This window comes from Hyperolius riggenbachi, chromosome 2, assembly GCF_040937935.1.
Source record: "Hyperolius riggenbachi isolate aHypRig1 chromosome 2, aHypRig1.pri, whole genome shotgun sequence".
Taxonomy (NCBI): domain Eukaryota; kingdom Metazoa; phylum Chordata; class Amphibia; order Anura; family Hyperoliidae; genus Hyperolius; species Hyperolius riggenbachi.
This window is the reverse complement of record NC_090647.1, coordinates 486,046,024-486,058,106: the sequence shown is the minus strand read 5'-3', so window position 1 is coordinate 486,058,106 and position 12,083 is coordinate 486,046,024. Positions and strand designations below refer to the sequence as shown.

The window sequence follows — 12,083 nt, the reverse complement described above, 5'->3', positions numbered from 1 at the left end:
AAGTATGTCCCCTGCATTTCTCTTGGCATGTATGTTGGTTTTCTAGTAATGTTTGTGTTTACGACAGTCTTTTGTACAATTCTGATTTGCAAATAAATGTACAAAGGTCAACAAACCGTTTCTACTCGTGAGGCTTCGTGTTGGCTTAACTCCAGTCTCAAGACTTATTCCAAGATCATTCCAGGGTCATTGAAATTTAGAGATCACATGAGTAAATGTGAGGAGAGTTGAGGTTCGTATACACGTCCGATAGTGATCGTTCGTTATGAACGATTCGTGACGTTTACACGATATTCAAATTAGACCGAAAAGATCGTTCGTAATGAACGATTGTGTACACACGTGAACGATATAAGTATAAAGTACTGAACGACGAACGATAAAAAAATGCGTGCGCAAACGGAAGTGACGTTATGACAGGCAATAAGAACATGCGTACTACTCCACAGATAATCCTTATCAGACGATCTTTGTACACACTGCAACGATTGAACGATTATCTTTCAAAAAAATCCGCCGGGTTGGATCGGTCGGATTGAACGATAACGGTCGTTATCGTCCAAAAAACCGATCATTGGGAAATTTGGAACGCACGATTATCGGTCCGATTGTCGTTATTGTTCGTTTTCGAATGATCGTTATCGTACGTGTGTACTCAGCTTTAGACAAAGGAGCAGTTTCAGGAAGGGGCAGGCACAATTTAGTGACTTGGGCCAAAAACCTAATACTCTGGCTCAGCTACTGTTGCCCATAATGACTGTTATTTATTGAAGATTGCATTACACATACACAGCTGGACTATACCGCCACACAGTCTGTTCTCAGGAGGGGGAAAGATGAGCAGATTGCACCCTATCCCTGAAATAACAATAAAATAACAATGGCAGTTGATTGTAATTTTGTGGGACTTTTGCTTTCACAGTTGGTTGTCATCTGAAACAATCGCAAACCATTTTCTTGGGTGGCAAAAATCTAGCATGTTTAATATCCCTCTTTACACACATGCATGTAAACACACATTTACACTATTTTTTAGTTTTGCTTACAGTTACATCTAGGCAGGGCCCCTCAAGTCTTCTCGGGGGAACCAGCACATTTTATGAGAGCAAGAACTCCAGTGCCCACAGTGCTGCTGTCAGATATCACCTACAGGAAACATGAAATAATAAATAAAAATGTGCTGCAGTGGATGGGTTACGTAATAGTTTCATCACTAAAGCCCTGCTTTAAAATAATGCTGTTTTTTGAGAGATTTTGATCTGATTGGGTAGCCCAAGACTGAATCTGAAAGATGCAGGCCTTGGCGGCCATTGGGGAAGGGAGGGGTATAGTAGTTGGACACACTAAGGTCGATGCAGAGATCCCCATAGTATGCACTCCTTGTGAATATTAATGCTCGACGAATTTTAAACATCTAGGTGTGAAGACTTAACTGCATCACTGGCACCATTTGCTGCTTTTTATTTATCATACAGAATAACGAACAAAGCAGTTAAATGGGACACTGCCATTTACGTGTCCAAGTCGTGCATGACCTGGCTTTTCTAAACCCTGACAAATGTTAACTGCAGTCCTTGTAACATTTTATTAGTGCACATCAGGATGCTATGACTATTTTTCTGCTTTTGTTGCAGTCACCACGTAAGCCAAGAGAAGAGCGAGATGTTTCTCAATGTGAAAGCATAGCCTCCACTGTATCTGCCCAGGAGGACGAAGACAATGAAGGCTCTAACTATGAAGAGAATCCTGAAGACAGTGAAGGTATTTTTCTCGAAAGCATGCAGAAGGGCATGTGGCAGCTTTTGACGGTGATCAGTGGTTTCCACTCCAGCAGGAGGATATGGCGGCGGGGTGCTAAAGGACCGATAGTTGCCTCAGAGGACAGGAAAAATAAAGATCAAAATGTGGGGTTGGCGCTAACCACGGTCAACTGGGTGGAAATAACTACTGGTTTTGCCCATTCACTTGAAAGGGCAGCTCTTAAATGAAGAGTGCTGTGGCTATCGTTTAATGGGCAAGCATATGTGTGAACCAGCCCTAAAGCAGACAACACTGCATAGTTCCATTTCACATCATATCGCTCTTCTATAGACTTAAACACAGGGCAGCACGGTGGCGGAGTGGTTAGTGCTCGCGCCTTGCAGTGTTGGGTCGCCAGTTCGATTCCCAGCCAGGTCAACATCTGCAAGGAGTTTATATGTTCTCCCTGTGTCTATATTTCCTCCAGGCACCCTGGTTTCCTCCCACATGCCAAAAACGTATACACGTTCATAGGCTTCCCCCTAGATTGGCCCTAGACTATGATACATACACTGCTCGAGGGGTACCCATTGAGCAGAGCGCAATCTAGCGGTAGATCACAAAACTTCATGGTAGATCCTGACCGCACAACATTTTTCATTCTGTGTATACAATTGTGCTCCTAAAATTGTACATGGGTAGATCATTTTGACTTGCTAATTTTTAAAGTAGCTCACAAGCTAAAAAAGTGTGAGCACCTCTGCACTGCACGATATATACATAGACCTATGACTATGGTAGGGATTAGATTGTGAGCCCCACTGAGGGGGACAGTTCGCATCAAGACCATATACTCCAGTGTTCTACCCAGGCTCTTAGCCGGGTGCTTCACCTAGCTAATTTTAGTGAGCACCTGGCTGTTGTCGGCTTGCCTCCTTTTTCTCCTCTAATGCTGTAAGCAGAGTTGCACCAGCCCTGCATATTCCCCCGTCATGCCCCACCGGGCTACTTTTCCATGCCACCCGGTTGGAAAAAAAATCTGGGGAGAACGCTGTACTCTGTACAGTGCTGCGGAAGTTGGTGGCACTATATAAATACTAAATGATAATAGATACCGCCATCTCACTGCAGGACTGCATGCGTTTTCCTCCTCACCCTTCTAGAAGATATACTCTGCAAGGCTCGGGGGCACAACTACAGGGGGGAGCAGCCACTGCCCCAGCAAGGGGGGCCTAGACCTGTAAGGAGGCCCCAACTACTGCTTCACCCCCTCCAATAAAAAGAGGTCCATGCTTCAGATCAGGCTTTTTTTGTGGCTACACAAAATTGTTATGGGTGTGAAGATTAGGATGTCCACACTTGTTTTATGACTTTTGCAAGATTGGCTCCCAGGCTGTGAGGGTCACCAGAGGTAGGCGAGGGAAAGGGTGTGAACACCAGGGGCCCTATGATTTGTGGTTGCGTCCCTGCCATCTCACACCACTAGTTGGCACACTCTGCAAAGTTGCATGCTATAATCATCCTATCTTACTAGCAAATGGATTTGTAAGACCTCTCACTATATGATGAACTGTGAAAAACTGTGTACAAGGCATAGTAATCCAGAGGTTGTGAATGGGCACAGCATCAGGTAAAGTCTGGGTGCCTGATACTGTGGCATAGGCAAGCCACTGCACAGTTCAAAACAAGTGTATCAGCACTCCGTATTTCAATAAGTACGCTCTTTATTGAGCCACCTGTTTCCACGAGGTACAGCTGACAATTGTTTCGGGGCCCTCGCAGGGTCACCCTTTAACAAGACGCCGTGATAAAGGGGGACCCTGCGAAGCCCCCGAAACAATTTTCAGCTTTATCTTGTGGCTCAATAAAGAGCGTACTTATTGAAATACGGAGTGTTAATATACTTGTTTTTCTGTATGTACAAGGCATGTCACACGGTGGGGTTCAAGACCCATACGTCGGGCGACATTGCTGGGCTGAGGCTGTGCGCCACAGGCCTGTATGCTAGCAACAGTGTTCTGTTGCGGTTGGAGTTCTGATAGAGTGGTATGGGAGTGACATTATGCGGGAGCCGGGTGAGTGGGGAGATCAATTCTTTCAGTCAGCAATCAGCCTATTGGATTGATTTGGTAGATCAGAGGCTGTGTAGATTCTCGGCAGAGGCAGTCTTTATCGGCCACCTCGGAGGAGTTTCATATAGGATGTGTATGAAGCTTAAAGTGAACCAGAGACGAAGCACCCTCATGCATTTTACCATATATATCAGTGGGAACATTAGAGAAAACACCTACCCTGCTCTTTTTCATGCTTCACTGCTCAGCCTGCTTCCAATCAGCCCTGATAAAATCCCCGACTGAGCATTCAGTCTGGCTTTGCTAAGGAATCATTATAGCTTAATCATTATAACAGAGCCAGAAGGGGGCAGGCTTGGGCTTGAAAAGACATCAGAGAAGACAGACTTCGCTATAATGATTCCTGAGCAAAGCCAGACTGAATGCTCAGTCAGGGTTTTTATCAGGGCTCATAACAAGCAGGCTGAGCAATGAAGGATGAAACAGAGAGCAGGATATGTGTTTTCTCTAATGTTCCCACTGATATATATGGTAAAATACATGAGGGTGCTTCGTCTCTGGTTACAGGCTGCCAGACTTACCCCCACTATGCTGTGGTCTATGTGAGATTACTGCTCTAGTCACCTTAAAGGACAACTGTAACGAGGGGGCTATGGAGGCTGCCATATTTATTTTCTTTTAAGCAATTCCAGTTGCCTGGCTATCCTGCTGATCCTCTGCCTCTAATACTATCAGCCATAGACCCTGAGCAAGCATGCAGCATAGATCTTACAAGATTAGCTACATGCCTGTTTCTGGTGTTATTCAGACACACTGTAGCCAAATAGATCATTAGGGCTGCCAAGCAACTGGTATCGTTTAAAAGGAAATAAATATGGCATCCTCCATATTCTTCTGTCCTAAGAGTCAGATGATGATGATTATAGAGAATCCATGGTTATTACATACAGGGTAATATTGTTTTAACATAGAACCTTACTGCAGGGAATTTTTAAAATAAAATTCTCAACGCCTGAGGTCTGCCAAAACTGAACATTTCATTCTAAAAGCTTTCCTAGGTGGTATTGCATAAAGAACTGAGCAAACCACTTTACTGACGTAACGTTGTGGTTGGGAAGAATTACTCTGATGCTAAAGTTTCACCTACGATGTGCAAAGATTATGGAACAAAGCAACGTTTGCGTCCATTATCTTTGACATGGAAACAGTCACATGGTCAAGACCTGGTCAAACCTGTGGGAGAATGAGCCATATTCACAAAACTGCAGTAAAATTTCCATGTTCGCATAGCACACAGCAGTTTTACAAGACCTTGCGCAAGTTGTTTAGCGCACAGCGTGCTTTATCTAGTATAAGGCACATTATGCCATGCAGTTGTTCATTGTTTCCCAAACTTTATATTCCTTATGAATATTATTGCATGTGCTGTCATGGAAGATCAGTAGTCCTTACCAGCCATTATATTTCAAAGAAAAACACAGCACAAAGCTTCCACTTATTCAATAAATCTCTCTTGCCAGGGGAAAAACTCTCTCTCTCTCCTCTCTCTCTCTCTCCTTACATGACGCATGTATTGTACTGTTCACATTTTGATTTCAGTGAATTTTATTTAGTAAATGAAGAGAATTCTGATCCTGGTGGGAACCATGTCTTTTGCTCAGTTTGAGGCTAAATACTGATGTAATTTCTTCCCTTAACTTTTTTTCTTTTCTCCTCCAGTCGCTGAGTCACCTCAGCCTTGCTGGTAAACACAAGTAGGCAGAGGATCATGTTTCAGCTAGGCAGCTAGGATGTGTTCACTCCAAACCATAACAGCAGAGAAAGTTTTCAAAGTTTTGAATGCAGGATTAGCATCTTTATCACTTAATACACTCAGACCAGTTGCTGTTGAAATTATTTTGATGGTGTCAATCCCGCTTTAAGATCTTCTCTTTGAAGCACTATGCATGCAAGTTCCCACTAGCATTAAACTGTGGCATTTCCTTGTTGCAACAACGGGAAAACGTGTACTTGTTCATATCGATGTTTGATGGGCATGACATTTAGTGGATGCTACCTGCTACAGGCAGCATCCACTAAATGTCATGCCGATCAAACATCGATATGAACAAGTACACGTTTTCCCGTTGCTGCAACAAGGAAATACCACAGTTTAATGCTAGTGGGAACTTGCATCTCTGAGCGTCTGAATTACAGACATTGCATTATGCTGGTGACGCTCTAGCCTAACAATCTGTTATTTTCTGTTCCTTGCGGGTGGGTCTGCTCATTTTGTAGAAATATCACTACCCAGACGTAATTCTGGTTTTCTGGAAAGTGGGAGTTTATCTGCTTCCCAGAATGCATGCTGAAAAGCAATACCTGGAGTACACAGACTACGTGGATGATGGCTTTGCATGTAATGCTTAGGCTAGCAAAGAATTTTTCAGAAACGATTTGGGGATTGCACAGAGCCCAGAGTGTTATGTAAACCTATCTCCTAGCACCTTGATGAAAAGGAGAGTGATATGAATGTTTTCAAGTTAGGAGTTGCATTTTTCTAAATCATTTAGTATCCTCTAATCTTTTTGCAGGTGCTGAAAATAGTTCTGACACAGAGAGTGCCCCATCGCCATCAGCTGCAGAAGGAGCCAAACAAGCTGAAGAAACGCCAGATAGAACCACTGCTGCTTCCGTAGCCACAGCTGCTTCACCAGAGCAAGAAGCGGTCAGCAAACCTGCTTCTAGTTCATCCCCGACCACTGCTGCAGCTGCACAGAATGATAAAAGCCCCATGAACCAGTATCCAGAGCTGCAGGTCAAGGAGGAAACAAATCCTGAGCCTGAGGAGGCCATGGAGGTTGAGAGAAGTGAAAGTACTGAACCCAAACCATCCCCTAGCCTTCAAATGAATACCAAAGCAGAAACTGTTGAGGCCGAGGTGAAGCTACCAGAGAGCGCTCAAGTGAAAATAGAGGAAGATACCAAAGACAGAGAACTGGACAGAATAAAAGAGAAGCCAGACCCTATTGATTTAGAGTATATTCCCAACAGGTTACCACCTAACACAAGGACAGAATCTCAGTCAGACAATGACTCCAGTGCTACTTGTAGCGCTGATGAGGAAGTAGATGGAGAGCCCGAAAGGTCAAGGTAGGACAGATCATTGTGGTTTAATGGCGGTTTAATTCAATAACAAGTATACTGGATTAAATGAATGAAACATTACCTTATTGTAATATGCTTATTTTCAGGATATACACTATTGATTCAAAACCTTCATTGTTGAACCCAACGGGAACCATTTTGATATCCTCTATGAAACAAGGGCAAATGGACCCACAGCAGCTCCACAGCCGTGCTGCTGTCATTCCACCCATGGTGAGTGTCTTGCTCTGGGATTTCACCATTGTCAGTAGCATTCACATCTGTCAAGTGTTCTGCTAGCTTCGTTACTGCATGCTCAAGTTTGTAAGTTTACAATCAACAGGTGTGCCTCTGACATAATCCTCTGGGTTCTGTGCCAATATGTCAGATTCCATGAGGGTATAGAGGACAGTGCCTCATTTGAGGGGTTATTTTATCAAGCACTTAGTTCAGAGGGGTAAGGCTTTTGCTATGGAAGTTTAACGCGTGGTTCAGAATACCTCTCCGGAACATTGCCAGCTGTGTTATCCAAACTTTTGCCACTCTTCACACTGATTACACAGTTCTCTATGGTATCCAGAGCCTTCCTTCTACTTAGGTAAGTGTCAAACATGAAGTGAGGTAGTGGCGAGAGACCTAGATGATGATATATCAAGATACTTAGTAGAATAAGCATAAAAGTGGGCAATGTGCCAGTATTAGAATTTCAGGGGAAGGCAGTACTGTGTTCTAGTAGCAGAGTTCCAGAGGAAACAGTCTCAGTGGCATAAATCCCAGGGCCTAATACAGTAAATATTGCATGGCCCGACCCCTTGAGGCAGAACACCATGGCATTCTCTTTACTAGAGATTTTTATTTTTTTTATTCGGGGTGGGGCTATGCAGCAGAAGTTGGAGAGCACAAAGCTCTGGGAAGGATTTAGATTAAAAATACCTGGCATGTAATTATGATAATGTACAACAAGAGGATCCAAGAATTGTGCAATATTCATTGGATTTCCACTTACTTTGATAATAATTGTACATCTATACAATATCCTGTTTGATCTGACCAGAAACTTGAACGATAAAGTTTATATGTAACTTCCTTCACCAAACTAAAGAGGTCCGCATTACACAGAACATGCCGACTATGGAATATATATGCTTCATGCTTCAATTTATTGCAATGTAGGCAACCAGTGCCAAGACATTTGTAGATATGTAGTCCGATATCTTAATTATTGTATTGTAATAGAGATTGGTTGATTTTTTTTTTGATTTTTTTTTTGCATAATTAGAAGGTATGCGGCAGCTTTTAGATTGCCTTGGGTTTACCACCATTTTCTTTGCACAGATATCTTGCAGCCCCTGTAATATACCCCAGGGGACACCAGTAACGGCAAGCAGCTACACACTCTACCAGCGACACCTTCAGTCTATGCATGAAAATAGCTTGCTAGAAGAGCAAAGGCGGCAAGAACAGATGAACATGGAAAGGAGATCGGCCAGTCCAGCAAACATGTCCAAGAGTCCAAACATTGACTGGGAAGGTAAATGCATTCACTTACTGAAGACAATACAAGTGCAGCAAATCCTCCTTCTGGTGTGAGATTGTTAGTATCTGGGTGAAGGAAATCTGGTTTGCTTATAGGTGTAGTTGCTTTTATCTGTGTAGCTTTTTGAAATATGTGCATGTGGTCCTTTACCTTCAAGATTACATGATGCTGTCAACAAATCTGAGAGAGAGGAAAAGGAGGCATCCAAACAGTTTAAGAAGCAAGAATTGGTGTACCTCGGTAATGCAGACAACCGTTGTGGCCAAAACAATTCTGTTGTATTGTTTAAATGGTTGTCTACATTATTGAAGGATTCTAATACTTGTCTCCTTTTAAAGGTCTTTAATTATTTTACATATGTTGGGCACCTTATTTTCCAATATAGTTACCTCTGTTAGGGGGATTGGTATCTTCATGACAACATGACTATTATTGAGCTCCTGTTGTCACTCTGTTCTTTTTCTTGAAAAGTTCCCTAAAACACTTTGTTCTCAAGCTTAATGGTCCTTTTACACTAGTGTGCTGCGGTCGGGGTGCGAGCAGCCAAAAAGTCGCACCGTGTGTTATAATTGCAGTGCAACTGAAGAAAAAAAATTGCGACTTCTAGTGCACTTCCGGGATTACTTCGAAAGTCGCACAGTAGCGTCCTGCTGCTTGTGCATTACTTTAGTGGCACCCGGAGCATTTCCGATGCATCGCACCGCAATCTTATGTCATGTCTCCTTGACTTTAATGGGTGGGGGAGAGTACCGCAATGTGACTCGCAACAGTAAGTGTAAAGGGAACCTGAAGTGAGAGGGGTATGGAGGCTAACCTTTATTTCCTAATACAGTAATGCAGAGTTGCCGGGCTGTCCTGCTGATCTTCTGCCTCTAATACCTTTAGGCATAGACCCTGAACAAGCATGCAGATCAGATGAGTCTGACAAGATTGGCTTATGCTTGTTTCAGGTCTCTAATTCAAACCTTTCTGATGCCAGAATGATCAGTAATACTGCCAGGAAACAAGTATTATTTAAAAGGAAATAATTATGGCAGGTTCCATAGGCCTCTGACATCATCTGGGGGAGGGGGGCTAAGGTGGCTGCTGGTTATGGGGCAGGGGATGGTGGCCACACTTTTGGGTATGGTGGCTGGGCTGGTGGTTTAGTCTTATAGCCCAACTAAACCCAAATTTTAAGATATTAAATTGTGAAAGCACACATACTCTCTGGTGTATATTATAAGTATTACTTTTTAGTCATTGTGGTTTCTAATTTAGAAATCTTTGTTGTAATTGGGCTTTCCTGCCCACCTAGTGCAGGATGGAAGTTGCTATCCCATGTGGCTATTTTGATGGCTACATCTGGCTCACAGACAAATCAGTAGGGGTTGATTCACTAAGCTACACTGCTCAAGCAGCGCAGCTTAGTGTGGCAGTGCAAGTAACATTTTCATAACATGCACGCTACTGCTGTAGTGTGCACTACTAACTTACTTGCGCTACTCCAAAATGAACGGCTGCTCCACTTGTCCCACTCTGGATTCTGTCAGATCCAGTGACTTTGTAGGACGAGATCCCCGCACTTTGATTGGGCCAATAGGCTGCCTGTCACTTGACAGGCAGCCTACGGGCCGAAGTGTGAGGATCTCGTCCTACAAAGTGAATCAACCCCCAAGTCAGTTACTGTAGCTAATTGTACAAGCTGTTAGTATTTCTCCTCTCTGGCTCTCGGGGGAAATTGCTGATGTTGCTGAAACCCAAGAGAAGCTGAAGACATGTCTGACACTTCCGCTGCACGGCAGATCAACTGTATACACATCATCATGGCAACAGGGACGTGAGCCCTACTGTCCCAATTTGAAACATATTGTGTGGCTCTCACGTAATTACATTTTAAAATGTGACGTTTATGGCTCTATCAGCTAAAAAGGTTCCTGACCCCCTGCCTTAGTGTGTTGTTATCCTTTAGAGCCGCTAGTCTCCCCCTCCGTGATTCAGCAGGTTAGATGACTAGAGAGCAGGGAGACTAATCGACAGCAAGCAGCTTGTCTGTACAGTGATTGTTCCAAAGCTACCATCAGAAATTATCACAAATGATTGTTTCAGGTGACCGTTATTGCTGTTTTTACCTAACTTTATTTATATCTTCATTGCTCTGTTTGTAGCTACGAGAGAAGCTGTGCCATTTTCCATGTTTGGCCATTGATTTCAATTAACACACAAGCTTCAAAGAATCCTTTAGTGTTCTGTCAGTGCCTGTGGGTTGGGGGGGGGGGGGGGGGGGGTGGCAGCAGAAAGCGTGAGTCTGCATGTGATGTTTCTCATTAGGAAATATCTGACTGGATGATTTCCAGGTTGTTGGGAGATTTGGCAGCACCTCAGCTGCTCTGTTTCAAATGTTACACTACACATCCCAGAGCTGGCCAGCGCCAAATACCAGCTAAAGACTCTTCTCACACAAGACCGCAGAATTCTAGTGACAGCTACAGATCTACATTCTTATTGCTTCATGCTGCGCTTACATGACCAGTAGTTCAGGTCAGGGACTCGCAAAGCTACACAGTCTAGTGGAACACTTGGAATCAATTGACAGAAGCTGAGGACAACCAGTGTTCATTTATTAACCTTTAAAATGTATTTGCGTGTTACAAATGCTAAAATACATTTGAGAGATTATTTTGGTACAAATTTATTTTATCATTTTGCGATTTAGTTTGTATAGGATACAGATAAGTTAATTGGCTTCCCCCTAAATTGGCCCTAGACTATGATGCATGCACTACACGATACATTCATAGACATAGGACTATGTTAGGGATTAGATGATTGTGAGCCCCTCTGAGGGACAGTTAAGAGTGAGTACTATGTACAATGCTGTGGAAGATGTCGGCACTATATAAATGCTAAATAATAATGGTTTTAAAGTAAATGCAGGCTTACACCTGCTCATAGCTAACCACTAATCTCTTAACCATGGTTTATAAAACGCGTATAAAGGAAGTCTGTGAACTAAGAAAGGGGTCAGTTGGCTCCCCACACTAGTGTTTTCTGTGTGAACGGAAAGTTATCAGCTAGTACTAAAGTATTGTCCTTGTACGCAGATGCAGCAAGTTGGTATAATGAGAATGCTACCACGGCATGTTTGCCCCTTTTATGGCTGATGGTACCACACAGGTAACGCCCCCACTTCTGCCTGAAGCTATGCTCCCTTTGGAAATATGACGCAATGAATTTTCCTATGGTGCAAAGTAGGCTCTGCCATACACGTTCTATAATGCTGTGTGCTGTCCCAGCATTGTGATGAGCAGCGTATTACATTGCAGTCCATTCAACTGGGACACCACTCAGCATTATAGAAGGTGGATGGCAGAGCACTCTCTGCACTTTAGGAAAAAGCACAGCAGCACTTTTCAAAGGGGGCGTGTCTTCAGGTGGAAGTGGGCACAGAGAGAGCAATCAGGGGTGACTTCTGAGTACATTAGCTACTCACAGGTGTTAGAGGGATATATTTAGTTTTTAAAGAGGCAGTGACATCAGTGTTCTCCCTAGAATTTTTTTCCAGCCGGGTGGCATGAAAAAGTAGCCGGGTGGGGCAAGATGAGAGCATACAGGGCTGGTGATTCTGT

The 12,083-nt window shown here is 43.4% G+C and overlaps 1 protein-coding gene and 1 long non-coding RNA gene across 13 annotated transcripts in view; one reads left to right on the top strand and one right to left on the bottom strand.

The window, feature by feature from the left end:
- The window catches only part of NCOR1 (nuclear receptor corepressor 1), a 262,192-nt gene that overhangs the window by 190,513 nt on the left and 59,596 nt on the right, over positions 1 to 12,083 (top strand). For all 12 annotated transcript variants that reach the window (XM_068270355.1, XM_068270349.1, XM_068270351.1 and 9 more), the window contains 4 exons: positions 1,635 to 1,761; positions 6,386 to 6,944; positions 7,046 to 7,172; positions 8,274 to 8,469. In XM_068270355.1, coding sequence (XP_068126456.1) covers positions 1,635 to 1,761; positions 6,386 to 6,944; positions 7,046 to 7,172; positions 8,274 to 8,469 — 1,009 coding nt within the window. The remainder of the gene's footprint in view (positions 1 to 1,634; positions 1,762 to 6,385; positions 6,945 to 7,045; positions 7,173 to 8,273; positions 8,470 to 12,083) is intronic.
- The window catches only part of LOC137547123 (uncharacterized), a 40,751-nt gene that overhangs the window by 13,044 nt on the left and 15,624 nt on the right, over positions 1 to 12,083 (bottom strand). Inside the window, exon 2 of the long non-coding RNA XR_011026490.1 lies at positions 1,047 to 1,146. This is a non-coding gene — a long non-coding RNA (uncharacterized lncRNA). The remainder of the gene's footprint in view (positions 1 to 1,046; positions 1,147 to 12,083) is intronic.